General features: G+C 49.2%; 1 protein-coding gene across 1 annotated transcript; it reads right to left on the bottom strand.

Annotated features, from left to right (window-relative positions):
* Nucleotides 1-1,517: 1,517 nt before the first annotated feature.
* smad6b (SMAD family member 6b) lies at nt 1,518-24,593 on the bottom strand. Its single transcript, XM_030366780.1, has 4 exons — nt 23,771-24,593; nt 20,962-21,018; nt 19,056-19,133; nt 1,518-2,518 (listed from the first exon to the last, which is right to left on the bottom strand). Exons 1-4 carry the CDS (start codon nt 24,591-24,593, stop codon nt 1,977-1,979), a joined length of 1,500 nt encoding a protein of 499 aa, XP_030222640.1. The 3' UTR covers nt 1,518-1,976.
* Nucleotides 24,594-25,000: the final 407 nt, after the last annotated feature.

The following is a 25,000-nucleotide window of genomic DNA, read 5'->3' as shown; positions in this document are numbered from 1 at the left end:
AGGTCCCCTCCCTACGTCCCCCCCTCCCCCACCGCATGCTTGGCTGTATCCGCTGTGGTGGCCTGTGTAATCGGCCCACTATGACTCTCAGCTCCTTGCCACCCCATATAATTGTCTGCCGCTTCCTCTCCAGTGATGGGGTGGGCCGTTGCTTTTTTTTTCCTTTTTTTTTTCCATCCCAGAGACACAAAGGAGATGGATAATAGCCCCCAGTTGTAGGGAAGGAGAGCGGAGGCAGGAGGCAGAGTGGAGCCACTCCTCTGTGCTGTTTGAACTGCCTGGCTCCAGACAGCCAGCAGGCCTGAAGGAGACTGTCTGACGCTTTATGGAGGCACGGAGGGGAAGAGACGCTGCACTCAGCAACCAGGAATCAATTCTAAATAAGAAAACTCTCCATGGCGGCCGCCGCACCCTCCCCCTCCTCCTCTTCCTCCTCCCCCTCCTCCCTTCCTCCTCCTCCTCCTCGTCTCCAAAGGAATGGGGAAAAAAATATATGATGTACACCGTGTGTCATGAAGCAGACTTGCTTGACTCTGTTCCCTCGGTGTGTCAGTTCAAAGCCCACGGTTCAGTTTCAGCGTCGGCTTGTAAATCTTGAAGAGAAGCCTTTCAGTGCGACTCCGAGCTTTGAAATGGAGTGGCGTCTACGGGGAGCATTAAAAGAGAGAGGGGAGCTCGACGTCACAGGAACAGTCTGCAAGCGGACTGCGTTTTAATCGGGGAGGTTAATAATGAATGGGTCCATTGCTCGAACACTGGCATCTATATGCCCTCGCCCCGCCGCCCCCGATGCCACCACCACCAATCTGAAAACCCAACACTAGTAATTATGAAGGAAGCCAGCGAAACCACATCCACCTTGGCTTACCCCAGGAGATTCCAGTAGGCTTGTTAAAAAGTTTTTTTTCAGTTTCTCTGCATGCATTCCATATATTATAACCTCCATCGTGTGATGAGGATGTACCTGTTGTCGTCGTCTAACAATCACAGAGGGTGACAGTGGGACCACCTTGGAAAGCGCAGTTTTAGCAGCAAGACGTTTTTTAAACTTCAATCCTTGAAAGTAGTTTCAAATGAAGGGCTGCAATGCCCTCCCATCTGAACCTGGCCTGGGCTACTCAGGACCTCAAGGAGATCTGGTCCACACAACTCTTGGTTGTGGGATCATAACTGTCAGAGAGATACTGTATACCAAAGACCATTATGATGGCTAGTATATCATCTGGGTTATTTTATGACTGGTTTTAAGATAACATGTTGTTAACATGTTAACAGCTCAACAGCACTGAGGCTTCCCACCTACAGGAAGTGAGCGACACAAGACTATCTGTGATCAATGTCATCTGTGACAGTCACTCATCACTAAAGGATTCCTCTGTAGAACGCCACACGTTGGTACACACTCTATATAAAGAAACATAAATGGAACGCCGCCTCCTAAGAGAGCATTTGGGACTTCATGAATCAGATGTGATGTTAATAGTGAACAATAAACTAATAACACAAGAACAGGCAAATAGCAATATTATGCGAATACTTTATTATCAATGTGTGAATGGTGTTAGCTTTTTGCCTGGATATTAATAGTATATGAAAACTATACACCAAATCCAGGTTGATCCTAATTTTGCTGTATAATTTCTCAAATTGGTATGAAGATTCTTATATATACATATATATATATACATACATATATGTATAATTACATATACATACATATATACATATGCCAAAGTGCATTTCATTTTTTTGTCCTCTTATACACATTGCACCATACATAAATAATTACATTGTAAAAATGACTCCGTATTTACATGTATAATATATATTTCATATAATATATAAAACTTTATATTAAATCTAGGTAGATGATATTTGGGAACGGTTGGTGGGGCGGGGGGTGTGTGTGTGGCCGGAGGGGGGGCAGGGCGGGGGGGGGGGCGGGAGAGCGGGGGGGTGTGTCCGTGGGTCCTGTGTTATCTGTGGCTGCTCAGCAGCACCTCCAGCCAGCAGGGGCAGGAGGTGATGAACTGTCTGGAGTAGCACGGGCCCCAGCCCTTGGCGAAGCTGATGCGCACGCTGTTGGGGTCGTAGGGCCCGTCCAGGAGCTCCGCCTCCGTGGCGCGCCGCAGCAGGTGCGAGCGCTCGTAGTCGAACACCCGGATGGAGTAGCCCGGCATCACCTTGCGCACCACCAGCGCGCGGCTGCCCGGCACGTCCAGCGTGGGCGAGTTGACGAAGATGGGGTGCTCGCTGCGGTTGTACGCCCACACGCCGTCGGGCTCCTGGCTCAGCAGCAGGCCGTAGCCGATCTTGCCGCGGGTGCGCTGCACGGTGCTGCTGCGGTGCTCCAGGCGGAGCTGGCCCAGGCAGAAGCCCGTGCCCTGAGGTAGGTCGTAGAAGATGCTGACGGAGCGCTCGTACACCGCGTACAGGCGGCCCACGCGGGTCCGGTGCTCCCAGTACGCCACGTTGCACCAGTGGCTCTGCTTGGGGGCGTCGGGGGACATACTGGCATCTGGCGGACAGAGAGAGAGAGAGAGAGAGAGAGAGAGAGAGAGAGAGAGAGAGAGAGAGAGAGAGAGAGAGAGAGAGAGAGAGAGAGAGAGAGAAATACAGATAAAGGGGGGGGGGGGGGAGAGACATAAAGAGAAAGAGAAAGAGAAAGAGAAAGAAAGAAGGAGGTAGAAAGAGAGAAAGAAAGATACATTAATACACAAAACATAAACCAAAGAAGACTGGGCTAGTAAAAGGAAGGATTAAGTTTAAGGGATTAGCTATCTCTTTTTTATTGTTCAGAGCAGATGGCATCGCTATAAATACTAGAGGAGGCATTGTATTGAAATCTAAGCCTTGTATAAATACCACCGCACGCATGCCCCCCCCCCCCCACATACACACACACACACACACACACACACACACACACACACAAACACACACACACACAAACTATAGATATCCTGCGCAGAGGCAGTAGTAGAGAGAGTAGTGAGGTCACCCACACAAAGGGCCTGCACTCCCTCCCTCTTCCTCAGGAGGGCACCACACTGACCCTCCCCCTTCTGTCTAGGAGTTCTCACTGCTCACACAAAACTCCACACCTCCCTACATTCTCAATTCTGTTCAAATGGATTCCATAATAACGGTCCATGTTGGGGAAAAAAACAGGCTAACAAATACGCTAGTGTGTGGCTAGCATATCACCTCTCGTTGGAACTACCGTCTGACAACGGCATGATGTTCAGACTACACACTTGGACTGGGAGTGTGAAGGAACAGCTGTGTTTTCCGCATTGCCGCCACCCCTCAGTCCCAGCGTCCAGAACCACAGTAAATCAGCTGGTTAATGCCGCTTTCATGGCTGCAGCATGTCAACTCTACTCTGGGACAGCTCTCTGCACTCCGCGATGAGCTACAGCTCCCCAGGTGGACCTCTGTCTTCACCGTGCGACCCACACGCACACACAGCTCCCTCCGCAGGCCGCTGCAGAGCCCCAGATGCTGCACACCTATCTGCTCCGAGCTAAGGCAGAGGGTGGATGAGGACCACCTGACCAGTGCACAAGAGGCATCGCACATCCGTCCCTGCTACACCCCCTCACCCCATCCCCAGCTCTCCCCCTCTCCCCCTCTCTCTCTCTCTCTCCCTCTCCCTCTCCCTCTCCCTCTCCCTCTCCCTCTCCTCTCTCTCTCTCTCTCTCTCTCTCTCTCTCTCTCTCTCTCTCTCTCTCTCTCTCTCTCTAGAAGAGTGGAGGTGCCTCTTCTTCCCCACATTCCAGAAGTGTGTGTGTGTGTGTGTGCGTGTGCGTGTGCGTGTGTGTGTGTGTGTGTGTGTGTGTGTGTGTGTGTGTGTGTGTGTGTGTGTGTGTGTGTGTGTGACGGGGGGGGGGGGTTGGGGGGAGGTGCAGGGAGAAGGGCAGGCAGGGGGTCCGCCGCCCCCCCACCTCCACCCTTCCCCCTGCTGTGGACCAAGGGAAGGCATTCAGCTCCCTGACAACTTAGCACAAGCCCATGACCCGCCGACCCCCCAGCCTTCATGCTATCAGCTCCCATTAACTCACACACAGAGTGATGCCATTATTTTGCTTCAGAGAGTCTATTGGCAGAGAGGATTTAAAGCCTGGGCCTGTGGCCCCATTCCATTCAGTCCCTCTGCTCTCAGGGCTTAATGACCGGCCCATTAACAAACGCCTTTAAGGTGGAGCGGCGCCACGGCGCGGCTTCACAGCGGCAGAATACCTCCGCCGCCATCTTCCTGCTCCAACTTCATCTAAACAGTGAACACACTTAAGGGGTACACACACACAGATAAGCCAACGCGCCGAGCAGACCTGGGCAGACCAAAGGCCTGGGAGTTCAAGGCGCTCCGTGTTGTAGGGTAGAGGGAGGAACGGGGGGGGGAGGGACCGAGGGGTGGGAGGGAGCGAACGAGAAAGAGAGAGAGAGAGAGAGAGAGAGAGAGAGAGAGAGAGAGAGAGAGAGAGAGAGAGAGAGAGAGTGAGGAGGGAGGGGTGGCGGGTGCAGACAGGCTCTCTGTGTGTTTGCGCACACACACTGATGGCTGAAATGACCCCCTCTCGTCAGGGGCCCCAACATGCATGTGCCATTAGTGAATTCCACACTCCACCTCCTCCACTCGGAGCTCAGCCTCTACTGCAGTGTGGCCGGGCCACACAAAGCCGCCGGCCCCAGCTTGTTTACGGCTCTCCATTGTCTCGAATCAAATGGAGCCCCCGCATCAAGGTGAACTCACTTTGAAACCGCGCACACAAACACCGAGAGACCAAATGGCTACCCTGCTAGTGCCAGCCAGTACCACTCCTTCTAGAGGAACAACGACGGCAAACTAGGGAGATGAGGGGAGGAACTGTTTGGCCAACAGTTTGTAGTTTTCACACATCGTCCAGAGAGAGCGCTGCCAGAGAGGCTGAAGGAGCAGGAAGAGGAATGAGCCGGGACAAAGGTTAGAAATGTATCTAATGCAATGGCTGAGTGTGAGGAAAAGAGAGGTGAACTCTGTGATCCAGAACTTTTTCCTGTTCCAGTGAGTGTGCGTGTGTGAATGTGTGCCTGTGAATGTGTGTGTGTGTGTGTGTGTGTGTGTGTGTGTGTTTGTGTTGGGGTGTGTGTGTGTGTGTGTGTGTGTGTGTGTGTGTGTGTGTGTGTGTGTGTGTGTGTGTGTGTGTGTGTGTGTGTGTGTGTGTGTGTGAGTGTGATTGTGAGTGTCTGTGTGAGTTTGTGAGTGTGTGTGTGCATGTGTCTGGCAAGGCAAGTAACTGAACACGTCTGTTTGGGCCTGCGCGCACGTTTTTTCGTTGCTAATCGCGTGTGTCTTTATCTCAAATGTGCCTAACAAAGCAGGAACGTGTGTGTTTTGTGTCAGCCAGCGACAGGAGGGAAGGGGTTCCTAGGGGCCTGGGGGGAGGCGCAGGAAGAGGGAAGGGGCACTCCAAGAGGTGAACTCACTACAACGTCTTTAACATAGCCCAGGCATCGGCAATGCGCCGCGTTTTCTCATCAGAACCACGGCAAATATGGCGGATCAATCACAACAAGCCGGCCCAGTGTGTCCTTCACCGTCTCATTCACTCTCCCCTTCCTGTTGTGGTCCACAATGGCCCTTACGTCCTCCACTGCACCTATGTTCATTCATAATTTTGCAATGAAGGCTTCACTTTTGGATTCACAGCTAAAACCAACATCTCATGTCAAGTGAAACCTATGAATCCAACCAGCTCAAACGGTCTCTACCAAGGCTGTTTCTCAGGCTAGCCGCCAGACAGGAGTAGTCGCATTTACACAGAGAAAGAAAGAAAGAAAGAAAGAAAGAAAGAAAGAAAGAAAGAAAGAAAGAAAGAAAGAAAGAAAGAAAGAAAGAAAGAAAGAAAGAAAGAAAGAAAGAAGAAGAGAGAGAGGGAGAGAGAGAGAGAGAGAGAGAGAGAGAGAGAGAGAGAGAGAGAGAGAGAGAGAGAGAGAGAGAGAGAGAGAGAGCAAGCGAGAAAGAGAGAGAGAGAGAGAGAGAGAGAGAGAGAGAGAGAGAGAGAGAGAGAGAGAGAGAGAGAGAAGGAGGAAAGAGACAGGGGGGACAGGCTACATAAGCATAACCCTAACTAGGCTCCCAGAAGTCCTCCATGTTGGGCTCTGAGCGAAGGGCTGCTGCTGATGCTGCTGAGAGGGGCGGAGCCAAGAGCGCTGGGAGTAATTATTGCGCTGCTCTGCATCCATTTAACCCCAGCACCTCTTAACAGACCCGTTTACCCATTAGGACAGCGTTGCATGTTATTAGGGCTATTTTCTTCTCAAAAGCCTCTGCTCTTAGTGTCAGTCTCGGGGAGAATGGGCAGCACTGAGCTTCTGCCAAGAGACACACACACATGCACACGTACACACAAACACACTCCCTCACACACACACAGGAACACAAACAAGGGTCTTTAATCTTCTCCCAACCCTAAATGCAACAAGGCCGTTGGCACCAACATCGAAACTTTGAGAAGATAACAGAATCCATTTTTAAGCGGCAGCCATGTGAGTGTAATCTCACTTGTACAACAAAAATAGTTTTTAGTCTAAAATAAATGTTTGGGATGTAAGCAGCTGGCAGAGGGGCTCCCAGCGCTTAGTGATAAGGCTAGAGTCTGTGTTTGTCCTGACTAATGCGTCTACAAACAGGTAAACAGATTACTGAATGCTGAACACATAAAAGCCCCGTTCAAATATGTCACGGTTCAACAGGTGTAGCCTGGCACATCTGCCGCTGCACGTAGCACACAGCGCTGACAATCGCAGAGCAAACATGCGTGTTTAATTAGCCTTTCTCCTGCATGGAGAGCGCAATCGGCGACGAGCGGTTTTGATTTCCATAACAAGGCGAGCGCTCCATGGAAACCAGAGCGTGCTAGCACGCTGCTAGCGTGCTAGTTCGCCGTGAGCCGTGCGGTTGGAGTGCCTAAGGCCCAATTTAAGATCTGACAACTGCAGGACTTAAATCAGCGCGTTGGAACTCAGACCACTGCAAAGAAAGATAACCACTCAAGTGTTTGAGCAGAGAATTAACATCACCGGTACAATGACGCCGCCCAGTACAACCGACTGGTGCCGTGCAAACGTCAATGTCGGTTGAGAACAAAACACAATCCTTTAGGCTGCGCTGATTGCAGAGCTGAGGTCTCACGTGGGTCGTTTTGTCTGGTTAAATTATTCCAAGGCTAAGTCTTTACATGGATTGCTACTACGCCATATGGTAACACATTAGCAGATTCTCATTAAACCTTCCGTGTGTGTGTGTGTGTGTGTGTGTGTGTGGGTGTGTGTGTGCGTGTGTGTAACCCGTGGAAAGGCTAACAGTTCCTCAGTGAACAGGCCCGCGTCCCTCGAGGCCCGGTTGGGATAATTAGCACTAAGTACACACAGAGAGAGAATGGTGGGAGGGGGGGCTTGGAAGTTTCAATGGCAATCCTTGATGATCATTCATTAATGCTTTTAAAGGGCGGACTGAAAGGAGCATAACAAAAAGAGGGGGGAACATGCAAGGAGAGAAAAGAACAGCCCCCGGGGGTAAGCAGTGCTCCACGGAGCTTGGAGAGAGATGAATGGCAGGCCGAGTGTCAAGGACAGCCAGACAAACAACAGCGCCGCTCCCCTCCACCCCACCCCACCTCCTCCTCCTCCACCGCACTAGCCTCCACCCAACCAGCTCCAGGCACACAACCCAGGCCTCTTATCCAGGGAGCGGAGACCAGGGAGGGCCCTGGTGGCTCGGCCCTGGTGGCTCAGCCCTGCTGGAGCGGCGCGGTGCAGTGGAGGAGGAGTAGAGGGAGGAGGTGGAGGAGGAGGAGGAGGAGGAGGTGGAGGAGAGAGGAGGAGGAGTGGAGGAGCAGAGGGGAGGGGGAGCAGAAAAACGGAGGAGGGAGAGCAGAGAGGAGGAGGAGGAGGAGGAGGAGGAGGAGGAGGAGGAGACAAACTGTTTGAGAGGTGGGGTTGGGGGGTAGTCTGTCTCTTTCTTATCCTGTGCCAAGGATAAGATTCCCACCAGCTAGAAGAATCTGAGTAGAGGGCTGATAGAGGGCGGTAAAGATGTGTGTGCGTGTGTGCGTGTGTGTCTGTAACAAGGCCTATCAAAGACGTATTTTTGCCAGTATGTGTTAATCTATGCAATAATAGACGACTGCAAGCGTCGACTGCAAAAAAACAAACCTCATATTTCCTTTCTTTCTTTCTTTCTTTCTTTCTGCAGCAAGGCGACAAACATTCCTGAGTGCCTTGTGTTTCGCTAGATTAAACGTTCTTTGATAGCTACAACAAGATGGAACGCAGTCATCAGCCCCCCCTGGCTTCCTCCCTCCCCCGGGGGGAGACGGAGATATGGCTGTTTTTGTGGCCTACTGCTCCATACAGACACCCCCCCCCCCCCCCCCCCCCGGACCGGGGCCACCATGGCCCTGGCGTCTGGACTATCTCTGCCATCAAAGTCAGCTTTATCAGGCAGACATGCTAACTGGAGCTGCTCTTATATGTCTATGGATTTTTCTCCCTGAGGGCTCGAGAGACCGACAAAGAGAGGGAGAGTTGAGAGGGAAGGGGAGAGAGAGAAAGAGAGTAAAGAGAGAGGAAGAGGGAAGGGAGGGAGAGAAAAGGAGAGAGGGAGAGTGGACAGAGAGGGAGAGAGTAGACAGGGCGAAAAAGAGAGCAAAAAGGAATAGAGACAAGGAGAGAGGGAGAAGGACATGCTGGAAGCAGAGGCATAGGGAAACTGAATCCAGTCACCAATCCTGGCTGGTCACAATGGGAATGCTTCACATTGTCATCTACTTCCTCTCCACTTTCCCTGTTTCTGTTTTGGGATGTCTCCTTGAGGAAGGAAAAATGCTCTACCCTTGATAGCAGATAACTAACAGAATCCATAAATTAAATCAATAAACAAGAGAGGGTGTAAAAAGCACAGGAAGCTAGCCAGGCTGATATAGGGGAGAAGTCTGGCAGTGTGGCCACTGGTTGAAGTGCTCTCTCTCTCTCTCTCTCTCTCTCTCTCTCTCTCTCTCTCTCTCTCTCTCTCTCTCTCTCTCTCTCTCTCTCTCTCTCTCTCTCTCTCTCTCTCTCTCTCTCTCTTAGGGAACTCATTGCTCCTCTTCCTCTGCTTTCTCTCCAAAGCCCTGCCCAAATTAACTGACACTTGACAGTCAAATCATGTGCCAGTTGTTCAGGGCGCAGTCGTTTTGTATGCTTTGCGTTAAGCCATACGTTGAGCCACAGCATATGACAAGGCTAGCTCATGTACACCATGAGATGCACCTGCACTTCCTTCTAGCCTTCTCTTCAAAACAGGCAGAGAAAATGGCAAAGATTAGGAATCCAAAACATTTAACGATGTCTCTGAGGACGTTAAAACGTGCAAAAAATAGTCTCCAGCAAACAAATGTCTATCTGGAGCTCACCAGACAGATTAGGACATTTTGCAGACTTTTTAGAAGTTTCTTAAAGGCGTCGACAACGACAACACTAGCTTGCTGTTATGGTTGGATTCGTTGCGGGTGAGGGCCAAAGGAAGAAGGTGGGACCCACAGAGACCTTGCCCTAAGAGGCTAGGGGTGTCAGGGCAAGCAAGTACTGAAGCACCTAACGCTAAACACTCTATGGACATCCTGCTGGGAGGCTCTGGCCTTTCACCCCTTTCAGACACACACACACACACACACACACACGCGCGCACACACACACACACACACACACACACACACACACACACACACACACACACGTAGACACATCCGCCGTCGTGCTGGGATAGGTGTGTGCGTGTGTGTGTGTGTGTCTTTGTACACGTAAGGGAGGTTTGGAGCCAAGTAGGTTGGAGTGTTTCAGTAGAGGAGACCCCGCACATTCCTGACACCACCCCAGCCCACCCCCCCCCCTCTCTCTCGGTGCCTCCTGACTTCCTACTCTGCTTAGAAGTACAGGGGGAGGGGAGGGGGGGGGGGGGGGGGGGGGAGAGGAGGGGGAGGGTCACTAAGAAGGTTCCATTCTTCCTTCAGGTCCTCCTAACCCAACACTGCCCTGCCACAGCACGTCACCTCTCTATCTGTCTCTCTGTCTGTCTCTCTCTCCGTCCTCCTGAGTCTAGCTTCAGGTACACCTTCTGTTAATGGTCAACGGAATGAGGTTGAGGCATCTTTACCGCTCCGTGTTTGAGATGAATGTAATCACAACATTCTTCTTCTTTGCGCAAAAAATGATAAAGATAAATATTGAATTTGATCTCCTGCGTCTCCCCGGGCACGTCACGCGCGTGACCTTACTCTCTCCTGACTGACAGGTAGGAACCCCCTCCCCTGTCAGGCTGGAGGAGGGGGTTAACTCCAGCCTGTGTATATTTATATTCATATTTCGAGGCTTGATTTCAAACGCAATAACAAGGAAGTCCATTATTACGAGTGACTAATTTAAGACGAAGGGCCGGTCTTGGGTTACCGCGGGGCCCGGCGCCGGGGGGGGGCCGCGATGGGGCACGCTGGTCGCTCAAACAATGGTTTTCTATTGATCCGCCCAGTGGATCACAGTCTGTGAGGAGAACATGTTCTGTCAGGATAATGTGGCACCAGAGTTTCTGTTTCAATCACAACACTCGCTGGGCTGAAAGCCACACGGCTACGGCGGCTCCCCCCCTCACACTGCCCCCCCCCCCCCCCCCCCCCCCCCCCCCCCCCCCCCCCCCCCCCCGCCCCTGACGCCCACCACCTACACACCCGCGCCCACCCGTACCCGCAACGACAACTCTGCCCCTTCACAACAACCCCGACGTTCATTAAAAATGCAGGAGTGAACATTTCCAATAACTCATAAAGTCCTTCGCTGTCAACATCTGCAAAGAATCTCAAAGCTAAAGGGAATGGCAGGATTTCATGAAGTAAATTACGCGCTGGCCGTCTGAGAGAGAGAGAGAGAGAGAGAGAGAGAGAGAGAGAGAGAGAGAGAGAGAGAGAGAGAGAGAGAGAGAGAGAGAGAGAGAGAGAGAGAGAGAGAGAGTTAGAGAGAAAGAGAAAGAGAGAGAGGCTAAAGCCAGAGCGCTAATCCAAACCGTACCCTGAAAAGAGACAGCCTGGCTACACTTACTGATCCCAATAGCCTAGGCATTACAGAGCCACACTAATTCAAGATAGGAGAGGCACAAGCAACGCACATGCAAATATCGCCTTCCCGGTGGAATGCAATCAATGAGAATTCCGATTCAGATTTTCCGGATTTCAGTCAGGCATGTTTAGGGTTGTGTGTTTCGAGGGCTGTGCTGTGTGTCAACTGCTAGGACATACATACGAGACCAAGTACAAAGACAAAGAAAATAAAATGTCTGTATGCGGCACACGGTCAAAGAGGCTGCCTCTGCCGTTGAATATACACTACAACCTTCTCCGGAACTGGAGCCAATGAAAAGATTGTAAAGGCTGGTTTGAAAAGCCCTTAGGCTCTCCGGAATATGATCAAAGCCTTCCAAATCATGTCTACCAGCTCTGACCTCATGCTTGGGAAGAAGGAAGAATAAAGATGGCAAACAAAAGAAGATAATGTCTGAAATAGTAAAAGATGGAAAAGGCGAGGTCCTGAGTCTTCACCGACCCGGGTTCCGGGCTGTTCCGGGCTGTTCCGGGCTGTTCCGGGCTGTTCCGGGCTGTTCCGGCGGAGCAACACAGAGCTATGCAGAGATAATCTTAGAGCTCAAATCCATCTACCAAGAGTTCCTCTCCTTTCCCTCTCGCTGTTATCATGATTGTGTGGAGATGTCAAATGACACAGGCTTCTGCAGTTAATCCACACACAGCATTCTGGAGGCTCAGAAGAATGCTCTGGCTATTCTGAGTTTCAAAAACACTGACAGCCATAGGTTCAGGCACAACTGCCCAGGCTCCTCCAGGGAGAAAGGGGGTGAAAATATTCTCAAAGCTATTTTAGCCAGCAATCAGACCACAGGCGTAAATCAAAGCTGGGTTGGGTGAGTCTCTGGATTTGAAATTGTGGGTGAAAAAATTACAAAAAATAGAACAGGGACAGAAAATAAAATAGCCTCCACGACTGTGCATGTGTTTCACCTTGTTCCTAGCTACGACGCAAGGCCAGCATATACACCGTGTTCCAGGCTGAAACACGGTTTTGTTCCTCCTCAAAGCTTTGAGAGGAGAGAAGGCGGCAGCTAAAAACACTAAACTAACAGTTGGACATTCCTTACATTTTTAATGGCATTGCGCGCTCTTTATTTGTTGCTGTAACCCTGTGCCCCTGAGCTCAATGAATGGTACTATTGGTGAATTCTGGCACTGTACTGCAGTGTGTGCGTTTGTGTGTTTGACAGAGAGAGAAGGAGAAAGAGAGGGGAAGAGGGAGGCTAGATGGCGAAAGCAGCAGAGTCCTAGAGCCACACCACAGGATTAGCTCACTCACGTTGTTTGCTAATGTAAAATTTGGAAATGACAACCTAAGCGCTCCTACTGTTTTCTTGGACTAAATGTAGCCCCATCTTGTGTTGTCACAGTCTAAATAACAGCATCCACAGCAGGCACACACACCGTTTATCCCAGGTAGCCAATAAGCCAAATTAGCTCAAAAGTTTCCAGTAAAACAAAAATGGCAGCGTAGCATCGAAGGCAGACTCCAGGTTGAGTGTGTGGCGCTCGCTGTTGCTTAATCTGTATCAGCAAGCCCTTGATATGAGGGCCAAACTGCCACTAGAGTTGGCTGGCTTGAGAGATAAATGTTATGCAGAGCAAGCAGGTTTCCCCTGACGTATGAGGATGTTTCAATCGTCTCCAAATGCTGCTTTCGATTAGCATGGCTTTTACCTCATAGGTAAAGGTCACATTGCCTCACTGGTTCTAAAGCCCAAAGTACACAGAGCACACATTTAGCCTCATAATTGTAGCGCAACACAAGAACAAGAATTGTATTGTTTTATAAGAGCAAGGCAGACAACAAATCAAATGCAGTGTGGCTATAAGCCGACTTCAAATAGGAGTCAGGTTTTAAAAAAACATTTTGTGTCTGTTCCGAAACAGCTTTGGGCTTAAGACTTTTGTTGTTTAAGCAAACAACAATCATAAATGTACAGACAAAACACCCCAGAAGAGTAAGCTCTCTCTGAATGTATGTAAATGCATTCAACTGACATTCAAGAGTCAATATCATGCTTCGGATATAAGGATAATCAGACAAAACCTGTCTGAACTCGCTCAGTAGCTAAGAGACATGGTAAAACCAAAGTACTAAATTACTAACTCAGACAAGCCGTGAGTTAATGTCACATCCATACATGTCTGGTCTTTATTTATAAGCTGAAACTGTCCCAGTCGGACACTTTCAGACAGAGAAGCACGTACTCCCGACACGACCGCCCTCTTACAGTCCTGAGAATGGGAAACAGAAAAAAATCCTTATCGATCTTATCAAAGGCTCTCTATGTTTTGTTCATTTTCCCCCCTTGGGGGTTGGGGGGGTGGGCTTGGTTACGTAAGGGGAAACGGAAGCCAGCCTCCCACGTCAGGGACAGATACTTGAGAGTACACAGAGTGCACCACACACAGCCAATCTGCATAGAACACATACGAAGAACCTCCAGAATGGATGGCCCCAGCTTCCCACCTCCTGCCTGAATGGACACTGTGGAGCAAACCCCTCCATTAGATGCTGGCCTTCTCGTCAACATTCCTTCATCCACCCCCCCCCCCCCCCCCCCCCCCCCCCCCCCCCTCCTCCACCAACACCACCTCCACCGCCCCCCCCACCCCCGTCGTCGTCAAAGGGGCAATTCACCGCTCTGAGACGCTACAAAACCCAGGCTGGGTTTTTTTAAAACAGGATGTTTGTCTGAGGCCTCCTTCCCCTCAAATAAACAATCCGCAAAACCTGATTTCTGAGGCAGGGTGGAAGTACTCCACTGACTTTATTTTCCACATCCCGTATCCTGCAGCATCCGGGCTCCTCAGGGAGCTGGGCAGGACTGACGCTGTACTAGAAATCTGAGGCCATCTGAAGGACTAGAGGGAGAGACAGGCTAAGGCTTCCCCCTTCCAGGGTCTGGGACCCCAAGCCCCCGCATGAGTGGGGCCGGAGAAGACGGAAGATTACTAGGTCCAATGTGGTTACGGTTGGAGCGGACGATAATGACACGATTACGAGTGTCCAGTGGCTAAAGATTGTTTCCTGTATCCAGATGGTTGGTTTCCTTGAGAGCAATGAGCTGGCTCTCGCTTTGGTGTTTTATTAAATACAAGCCATCCTAAATGCACAGAAGAAAACTGTGTCAGCTCAAAGGGCCTGTTGTGCGTGTCACGTGAGAATGTCATCAATTAATCAGTGGCCCATGGATTTGGGTGTGTTTAGAATGACGTCACCCACATTGTGTCACTCATTTCTCCCAATTTAGCTCCCTACGAGACAAAGTCGAGTGCAAATAACAGCGGCACTGCTCTTCATTTAACAGATGATCTCACGGAAGAGAGACACGCCATCCGCTTGGAGAAAGAAACGAGCGTCTAGCCTTTCAAGTTTGTCAATGGTTGAAAGAAAGCCCATGTTGGCAAAGTCAGCCTGACTTTCTATAGATCCGATCTAATCCATTCTAAACAAGAGGGCCGAGTCACATCCTTTAATTACACCGCCTCATCATTTTGTGCATTTACACCGTCTCGGACGCAAACAAGGATTATCCGGGGGTCTAGCCCTGGCTTCTGGCTCAGATAAAAAGCCAGACAGGCTTTGATAAGGATCAGCAGGACCGTGGTTTGATTTCTTGGAGCTGCATGTGTGCGCTGCGTGCCTGTGTGGTCCCGAGATAAAAATGTAATTGACAAGAACGCAAACTTAAAAAGAGTCCAAATGTCTGGGTCTATAGAAGACGGATGGACATTAAGCACCTGCATTTCGCAGAGAAATTGGTTCCATTACTTGAATGAGGCCCTTCCGTTATAACTGCTAACGGCCTTGTTCTGCCTGGAAGAGCCAGTCAATACCAAACCGGACCTGACATACTGTCTGCCAGCAATACGTTCTGGAAGACCGCAACGGTCCTACCTCCAGACACAGAGACTAGCAAGAAAAAAGAGATTAAGTATGAACCGCTCTGTTGTCTAGGTAATGGGGCTCGCCCCCTTCCAGCGATGGTCAGGGATACTTCACGTCTCGCAGCCCTCAATCGTTCAGCCCCTCGCTGGTTGTACAATGTGTCAGCGAGGCAGGGTGTAAAGACTTCCAGAGAAAAGTCTCACTGATCAATGATCATTTTCAGAATTAGTGAGGAGAAAAAGAGCTTTCAGTAGGGTTGCCTATTGCGTGTGTTGCCAAAAAAACACCAACAAAACACATACTGGTCTTCTCACTCTAATGAAGACACTCAACAAAGATATGCAGGATTCAGAGCAGAACCAAACAAGATCGCTAAACGTAAGCATCATGAAGCCAGAGATAAGCTGTCCATGACTACATGATGATGAGGTCAACATGTAGGATGGGGGGCGGGACCCCTTCAGACTGTCACACAGTGGGCAGTGACACCTGCTTCCAAGGGCTTTACACTGATGTCCACACAACAAGGGCCAGGCAGGGAGGAAACAGGTGTAGAGGCAGGCTGGGGGGCCTCTGTGGAGATAGATACATTCCCTCACACACGGACGTGGCTGATACCACACCATTCAACGTCCAAACAGCAGGTCTGAATGATGATGTTAAGGAAGGTTGGTGCATGGAAGCATGTAAGTGTCCTTAACCCGCGATTTAGTAACACTATACGGCCAAACATTGCCGTGGGAATCATTTTGTAGTTCAACAGTTCCATGATTCCATAATCAATGTGTTTAGACAGATATTAGATATTTAAAATTAATATATTATCTAATCTGTAGCTCTTAGATACAATATTAGCAGACATTTCGTTTGGCAACAATCTTGAACACTCCAATCGAGCCTTGAAGCAGACTACAACATTTACCTTATGAATGGTCTAATTGTGACACGATGCCCCTTCCCGGAGTCCGACTAGTTTTCTGTGGGAGTTCTGTCTTCAAAGCCACCAGAGAAGCTCAGAGATGGATGCACAAACAGGCCATGTCATCTGCGGGCCAGAGTCAAATTGGAAACAAGATAATCTGACCAATTGCATTATGCATTATATATTAGCGATGAGCAGAGTGAGCTTCATAAGGAGGCTGCATGGCTCTGGGAGTAATGAGGAGCATTACTCAAGTGACCCAGTGAGACGGTCCTGCTCCGTCTTCTGCTGTGGAACAGCACAATATATCTAGCTCTCCTTGCCCCTTTCTAACGTGGCCTCCCTTGTATCTCAATCTCGCAGTGCTGTACTGCACAATTCATCTCTTTGTTCTTGGGCCACCGCGAAAAAATGCCCAAATTCAGCATCAGAAGGGGAAAAAAAGCCGGGCCCACTTCATAATAAACCATAAAACTCCACCACACTTTAATGCGTTGGCCAGAGCCCTTCCAAAGTCCAGCGCTGTGAGCGTGTGTCATACCGTGTGGGGGATAGTAGGGAGGAGGGGGGGGTTGGTTTCTCGTGCGAGCGGCGCAGCAGACGTGGTGGGAAGGACCCAGCGGTGCAGCAGCACTGTATCCTCCCTGCTCACCGCAGTCTCCCAGGACTTGCGGTGCGCGCTCTGACAAGCCCCCTCATTTGTTGACTGAGGGAGTGTCGCCGGGCGAGCCGAGGTGGTGACAGCGCCTGCGTCGGAGGGGAGGGGGGCCGGCTGGCTGTTCCTTCCCCTGCCAGGTAGCCCTCCAGCCAACTGTTCAGTGTCTCCGGGCCTCAGAACCTAGGGGGTCAGGGGGCAAGTGCGGCTCCCGCAAAGCCCCTCCCCGCCAAGAGGAACCCGAGGGCTCTCGCTCCCGGCCCACATGACCCGGCTGTGTCGGAGCGCGGGTCCCGGTTTGGAGGCGTAGATGTGTTGACTCTGGGCCATGTGAAGGGAGTGTTTAATTTCAAATTAGGGGACAGGAGTGTTCCTGCTCATTTCCTCTGCTGTGGCCCCCATTCAGAGGCAGCCCCGCTTCCCCGAGCCAACCCCTCCCCAAAGCCTACTTACAGCCCGGATAGATAGAGTTGTGTGTGTGTGTGTGTGTGTGTGTGTGTGTGTGTGTGTGTGTGTGTGTGTGTGTGTGTGTGTGTGTGTGTGTGTGTGTGTGTGTGTGTGTGTGTGTGTGTGTGTGTGTGTGTGTGTGTGTGTACGTGTGTGTGTGTGTGTACTTGTGTTTGTGTGTGTGTGTGTGTGTGTACGTGTGCGTGTGTTTTAAGCTAGCTTGGATCTTATTACATTTGATCCCACTCAAATATTTCTGAAAGAAACACAGAGGAGGGGAGGTGTGCTCTGTGGCCGCAGCACACGCCCCGCAGAGTCGCTGCTCCCCTCACAATGAAACCTTTATCTGCCTCTCCCTGCCCCTAATGGACTCCACATCCAACACAGTCAACCCGCAACGTCGGTGCCTTCACCTCCCTACACCTATGGGCAAACACTCCCACCTATTTAGGTGTAGTATAGTAGAAAATACTTTGAGAAGTATAAATACTTTTTCCAAGGCCTGGCTCAACCCTTTCAAAGGCCAAAATAAATGCTTGGTTTGTTTGCAGAGTACTGTGGGATCGTTGATTTACAGCTCACTAAATATGTGTGATCGGGCCCGTCTCAGGGTGAGCCAAAGGGGAACTTTGATAATAAAGTGATTTACTGGGACACACAACCGTCAGGCGCACACACAGAGGCACGCACAACATGAGGCCAGCAGAGGCACAGCGCCGCCGCTGGTTCACTAGTGCCACTGCAGTCAGCCGCGCAACAACCAGGAGAGATAGAGATAGAAATGATGTTGGGCGCCTCAAAATCTTTTAAACAAATCTATCAGTGGTGAGGCCTACTGCAAACTCCTCATTGTTACGTTGCCATTATTGTTGTTGGAGAAATATTATGCAGCGTACTGAGAGCCAAATAGTGCCAAAAACAATAGAAAGAGAATGTTTATACTTTGGGTGGCATGAATTCATGAATGGCTTTAGACCAAATCTAGGAAGAAAAACGAAAATCGACTGAATAATAGAAAGCATCCTACATATTTCATTGTGTGGAACAGAAGCAACGGTATTATAAACCCAGACGATGGAATGGCTACAAATCGGCTCGCAGACTGAGAACTGCCTCATTAAGGCTAAAACACCAGCTCACACACACAGCAACACAGTGCACCTCACACACACATCAGCACCATGCACACACAGCAACAAAGTGCACCTCACACACACATCAGCACCATGCACACACAGCAACACAGTGCACCTCACACACACATCAGCACCATGCACACACATCAACATAGTGCAGCTCACACACACACATCAGCCCCGTGCACAAGCACAGCCACATAGTGCACCTCACCCACACACATCAGCAGCGGGCACACGCACGCACACATCAACATAGTGCAACTCACACATCAGCACCGTGCACGCACACATCGCCATAGTGCACCTTACACACATACACCTCAACACCGTTCGCACACACTTCAACATAGTGCACCTAACACACACACAGCTCAGCACCGTTCACACCTACTTCAACATAGTGCACCTAACACACACACACCCCAGCACCATGTACACACTCTTCAACATAGTGCACCTCACACACCTCGGCTGCACTGCCTGATGAATCAGAGATACACTGTTCTCACAGAGCATACTCACACATACTCACACAATCGTGTCTGAACATGCTTACACACACATAAACACATACATCTGTACTTGAATGTTTATGGCTATATATAAATTTCATCTTTTTTTTTCTTTCATTTGTCTATGTGCCACCAAACCATGACCTATGTCGAATAACGCTTGCATACATACAATTCTCCAGGCATTACAAGGTTAAAATGAAAATTCATGAATGAAGGAATGAATCTGAATGGATGTATTCATGTGTGCAAAAGGAGAATCGAATGTTGTATTTGTGCGCTGATGAGCTCTTTGTGTAGCGTGTGAAGAGGTTTTGGAGGAGCCCACTCACTTGAAAACTCCCCGGGGGTAGTGTTTGGTGAGCTGGCTGTCTCCGTCTCAGTGTAAGACAATGTGGAGTCTGATAGGTCTGCAGGAGGAAAGACAAGAAAACACTCCACTTATTCATCCATTGACAGTACGGCCCCCTAACCCTTGTTTACCCCCCTTGCCCACACAAGGAAAGGGCAATAAATAGTTCAAGCTCCGAATAAAAACATAATATTTCACAATGCAACAACGTAAACACATTTAGCTAAAGGTGGGCTTGCAGTGCCTTACAGTGGGCTTTAAGAGTGAACTTGTTGCAGACCCTCCTCCCCCTCCAACCATCCCCACACACACACACATACACACACACACACACACACACACACAGACACACACACACACACACACACAGACACACACAAACAAATATTCCCAGCACTGGCCCACACAGCATATGGCCCAGTCTGGATGGGGGTCCCCAATGCCAGTGCCGCTGACATTATGCCACTCGCTGTCCGAGGCTCGGCTCGAAGCCACTAGTCGAGTTCCCAGTCGCTGTGCCTAATTACAGCCATTAAAATTCTTCAGGTTGTTGTAGTTCTGTTTCTTCCTCCTCAAACTCCCCTCACTCTCTGTCTAAGCCCTGGGTTACTAAACCAGAGAGAGACAGAGAGAGACAGACAGACAGATAGAGAGGGACAGAGAGAGAGAGAGAGAGAGAGAGAGAGAGAGAGAGAGAGAGAGAGAGAGAGAGAGAGAGAGAGAGAGAGAGAGAGAGAGAGAGAGAGAGAGAGAGAGAGAGAGAGAGAGAGAGAGAGAGAGAGATCAAGAGAAAAATAGAGCCATAGAGAGATACATAGAGAGACAGAGAGAGAGAGACAGACAGCTAGAGAGGGACAGAGAGAGAGAGACAGAGAGAGAGAGACAGACAGCTAGAGAGGGACAGAGAGAGAGAGAGAGAGAGAGAGAGAGAGAGAGAGAGAGAGAGAGAGAGAGAGAGAGGAGAGAGAGAGAGAGAGAGAGAGAGAGAGAGAGAGAGAAAGAGAGAGAGAGAGAGAGAGAGAGAGAGAGAGAGAGAGAGAGAGAGAGAGAGAGAGAGAGAGAGAGACATAGATACAAAGAGAGACAGAGAGAGCAAGAGAGAGCAAGAGAGAGCAAGAGAGACATAGAGAGACATAGAGAGAGACAGAGAAAGACAGAGAGAAAGAGAGAAAGAGAGACAGAGAGAGATATGCCATTCAGTTTTCTTAGGTTACAAATTAAAACAAAGACAGTTGCTTCCTCCAGTCTAATTAGAGTGTTTATCTGTCAAAACAACTAAGCCCCAGAAAGGTCATTTTTGGAGGGTAGATGGGTGTGTGGACCGCAACGTTTAAAGATATAAGGGGGGGGGGGCATAGTAGCAGTAGTAGTAATTGTAGTAGTATAATTAGAAGTAGTAGTTGGAATATAAGTAGCAGTAGGAATTTTAGTAGTAGTAATAGATTCCATTGAAAACAACAGTACTGAAGGTCATGTCTTTATTGGAAACAGTAGTAGCAGTAGTAGTCGTAGTAGTAACAGTAGTAGTAGTATTAGTATTAGTAGTATTGTAGTAGTATAAACCGTAGTATCAGTATTAGTAGAAGTATTATTGTAGTTGTACTAGTATCAGCAGTATTGGTAGCAGTAGTTATTGACTCCATTGAAAACTCAGGGACCAGGTGAGGTCTTTAGTTGTAGTAGTAGAAGAAGTATTATTAGAAGTAGTATTGTAGTAGTAGTAGTAGTAGTAATATTAGTAGTAATAGTAGTAGAAGTAGCAATGTAGTAGTAGTAGTAGTAGTAACAGTAGTAGTAATAGTAGTAGTAGTAGTAGTAATAGTAGTATTAGTAGTAGTAATTGATTCCATTGAAAACCATCGGTCATGTGGATGCTGTTGACTTACCGAGTGGCTTGTGTTCTTCGTTTGGGGAAAGCCTTGAATACGGGGGTGGGGGTGACTCTGAAAGAGGAAAAGAGTTGACTCAATCACTTGACAGCTGGGCCATGAAGCAGAGCATGCATTCAACTTGTGAAGACACCTGTAATCATGTTCCTGTGAGTCACGGCTATGTAAATCAACTAGTGAACTGAGTCAACAGGTTGCTTTGGTTGGCTCTACTTCTAATATGAAATAGTGTTGAATCCTGCAGAGCATGACTGTGGATAATGTGTTTACATGTTTCTTTTGCAGATCTTTTGTAAATGATGACCTCCTGCCAGGTGAAGATTGACACTACCAAACGTGATGATGCATGAGTGGACAGTGTAGTGGTGTGAATGACTGCTGTTGTTACATACTAAAGAGTGTTACATAAGGTTTAAACCCTGGCTCCATGACACTGTAAAGAATACGTATACAGGAAAGACATACTTGAAACTACCACACCAGGAAAGGCTTTAACAAACGATTAATGTGAACATACGTTGTAACAATTTAGAAAGCCTGTTCAAGCTCTGAAACTATACAGAAAAATATCTCAACAAAACAATACAATACAACTAGAATCCCAAACTAACCACCGCTGACAACTTCCAATCCAACAAAAAGTATGTCCTTACTTTTAACCTTCCCACACGATCTGAAACCATTCTTACAGCCCAAGAAGGAGGAAGAGCAAAGACACCAAAATAGGCCCAAAAAAAGGAAAATTTTGAAGAAACAGCTTACTTTGAGATCATACTTTGACCTCCCCTCAAGAAAAGAGGGAAAGGAAAAAAAGAATAATAGCAATGGGTCCTTTAAGAGTGGTGCAGTAATTGCCATGGTTTTGAACTCAGTCACTCAGATACACAGCTAGTCAGTCTGGCGCCAGTAGTATGCAAACTGTATATTATCACCACTCCTTCACCTAAATAGCACGAGGGCACCTCCTTGGGACAAAAGGGCCTTTAAAGCGCAACTTGAAACCAATCTCAGTCAAAAAGCATAATGTCTCCCAGCCAAATAATCGGGGAAAAGTTTTGCTTCCCTATAATGATCTAAACGTTTTTCACTCAGCATTATCGACAAACTATTTAACAAGACTGCTAGTAACCATGGGGTACAAGAGAGAACCAAAGCCCACGATTTACAGCCCCACAATAGGAAAACCCTCTTTCTATGTGTTTGAGTCCACATAAAGACCTTGTGCAAGCAACTACCACATTTTTAATTCACTTTTACTTTACCAATGATAAAAAGTGTAAATACACAAATAGTTCTAGTGCTAGTTCTTAAGAGTCCAACGTGTATGCCTCTTTCTTGAAGAGCATGAAAGAAATACCAGTTATTTTGGTCCACGCTTGAGTGCACCTCAGCTATGTCCACTATGGAGCCTCAATACGTCTCAATAAGGGCTGTGCACCCCTCTTTCCTCTCTCCCCAGAACAGCGCCCACTGACGTGAACACACACCGCCCCAATGGAGCTCAACAGAGAGGAGCTTCACGCAGAAGAAACTCCCTGCAGTTTGTATTCCATGGAAACATGGAGATATAAACATTTAGTGTGTGTGTGGGGGGGGGGGGGGGGGGGGCCTGATCAGTCACCAACATTCACCGGGGTGGGGCGGGGGAGGGAGTTAACGTGTGATGTTCTTGTTCTGATGTTGTTAGACTTATGACTTTCATACCCCTATTGGAGCCAGCTGGCGCTGGTAAACATGGATGTTATGGAAAATCTGCCCCCGGTGCCAGCGAGAAGTCAAGAGATACTGACGCACGCATCTTTACACACGATACCACGCATTACCATCAGGTCGGCCGGGTCGAGTGGCCCGGTTCTCGAGGGGGGCCAGCAGCCCGTGGCCCTGCCTGGTTTATAGGTCAGGCAGGTCGGTTCACACGTAGCTCACCCTGCTAGCTAATGAACGTGGACTTGATCGGTTCTGTGCGCATGTTGCATTCATTCTCTGGATTTACTGCAGCGATTACATCCCTATTTCTGAGAGCAGACATGACATACACTTTGAAATGAAAGACAACAACTTTTGGAAAATGTTGATTTACAATAATTAGGAATAAAAAGCCTTGGGAGCCACTGGGAGTGGGGGGCTGGGGATTGTGGTTGTTTTGCATTGACAGTTGAATATATAAATATTGGCCAATATGTTAATATGATTTCTTCAGCGTGATTTTTTGCCTTCAAATATACTAAATAGATTTGGCCATAAAACACAAATAAATGTAAATTAGCTGTGTAGGTATGTTACAATCCATAAGGATTCAGTGATAGAATGGGGGGAGAAAAATTGCTCTCCGATGATGACAACAAAATCTGTTATTTAAGTGTAATTAACCAAAAAAAGTCATACAAATCTATTGCTACAACACACTTTCCTTTTCGTCCTTTAAAAACCGAGAAATTAAAGTAAATTAATTAAAGGTAATTAAGAATACAGTTAACATGACCCCCCCCCCCCAAAAAAAAAAACACACAACCACCCCCCCACACCCCCCCCCCCCCCACACACACACACACACACACACACACACACACACACACACACACACACACACACACACACACACACACACACACACACACACACACACAGACACACACACTCTCTCTCTCACACACACACACAAACACACGCACAGAAAAAGGGCTTTTTAACGTTTTAGTAGAAGCCTATACATTTCCATGTTGTTTTCAGAGTGAACCCTTATGTGGACTGTAGTACCCAGGGAGAATGCTCCCTGAGGAGCCTGTGGTGCTAGAATAAGCCTTACCTGGCCCACAGAGTCGACTGTAGTGATAGGGGTTGCAGCATACTGTCGGAGAGTCCAAGGCACCGAAGCTCTTACACTCACAGAGCGGCTTGAGCTGGGCCAAGTGCTGGAGATCGGACCAGCGGTAGAGTTTACACAAGAGCAGCTGTGGGGACGCCATATGGCCAGCCAACCGTAGCTCTGTCCGGGACACCATAACGCAGTCGCTAGGCATCCCTCCCCGGGACTCCACTGCCTCAAGTAGGGTATCCAGAGTTCTTTCTTTTAGCCTTTTCAAAAGAGAATGTGTGGCCGATTTGAGTTCTTGCTCCAACACCGTGCGGGGCATCGCCTCCTGAGGCTCGGGAGAACTGGTGTCCCGTGGTCCAATGTTTCTGAGCACAAAGTGACAAGACCCCGTGTCCCTAACCTGGGCCATGTCTGGACCTCTAAACTCGGAGTGGTCCCGCTCTTTAAATAAGCAGCAGGTCACGGTCCTGCACTCGCTGTCCTGCGTGGACCGAGGGCTACCCTGCTCCTGGACACTGCACACCCCAGCAGCCCCATGCTGATCCGGGGTGACCCGCGGGCCGCCGCCGCCGTCCCCCCCGGCGCCCAGCGCACACACGCCCCCTAGGTCCCCGGCGACCAGCGACCCGCTTGGGGTCATCGGTCGGAACTCCGTTTTGGGAATTTTCTCTGGGTGGTTGGCGAACATATCGTCCCTGCTGCTGCTGCACCCCTGCTCACTAGTTTGGCCATTTCCATCTTGCCCTTCTGTATCTGGAATCAAACGGCTTCTCCAGAGTCGCCGCACAAGACCTGAGCGTTTCGTCCTGAACATACGACAATTTGAAAATCTATACGGGTTTGTGTTCTTGTACGAATAATAATCGCGTGTCACGGATGCGTTTATCGTCGTCGTATAACATTAATGAGCGTGAAGAGCCGTGCAGCGCGTGCACAGCCGACCGACGAGGCTCGGGGACAGGACCGCCACATCAGAGTCTGGAGCGGGGCTGCTCCTCTCCAACAACCTGGCCGCGGATTCAGAGCTCCGGCGAGGTCAGCATGCATCCAGTCAGCTCCGATAAGATGTGCATTTGTAAACCACGAATTTTTGCTAAACAATTATGTTTTTTAATCAAGCTCTTTCGAGATGGTTGGTTGGGCACGAGCCTGCGGTGAACGCACGGTGCATGGTCGCGTAACGCAGGGGGTCCACGAGTCACGAAGTAGCGGTCAGCACGA

The sequence above is a fragment of the Gadus morhua genome, chromosome 9 (genome assembly GCF_902167405.1).
Source record: "Gadus morhua chromosome 9, gadMor3.0, whole genome shotgun sequence".
NCBI classification, from domain to species: domain Eukaryota; kingdom Metazoa; phylum Chordata; class Actinopteri; order Gadiformes; family Gadidae; genus Gadus; species Gadus morhua.
The sequence above is the reverse complement of the archived record's forward strand: the minus strand, read 5'-3'. Positions and strand labels throughout refer to the sequence as shown.

Coding starts and splice junctions, on each gene's coding strand:
- smad6b (XM_030366780.1), bottom strand. CDS start 24,593: ATGTTCAGGACGAAACGCTCAGGTCTTGTGCGGCGACTCTGGAGAAGC. Junction 21,019..23,770: donor CAGTCGACTCTGTGGGCCAG/GTAAGGCTTATT, acceptor TTCCTCTTTCAG/AGTCACCCCCACCCCCGTAT. Junction 19,134..20,961: donor CGAAGAACACAAGCCACTCG/GTAAGTCAACAG, acceptor TTCCTCCTGCAG/ACCTATCAGACTCCACATTG.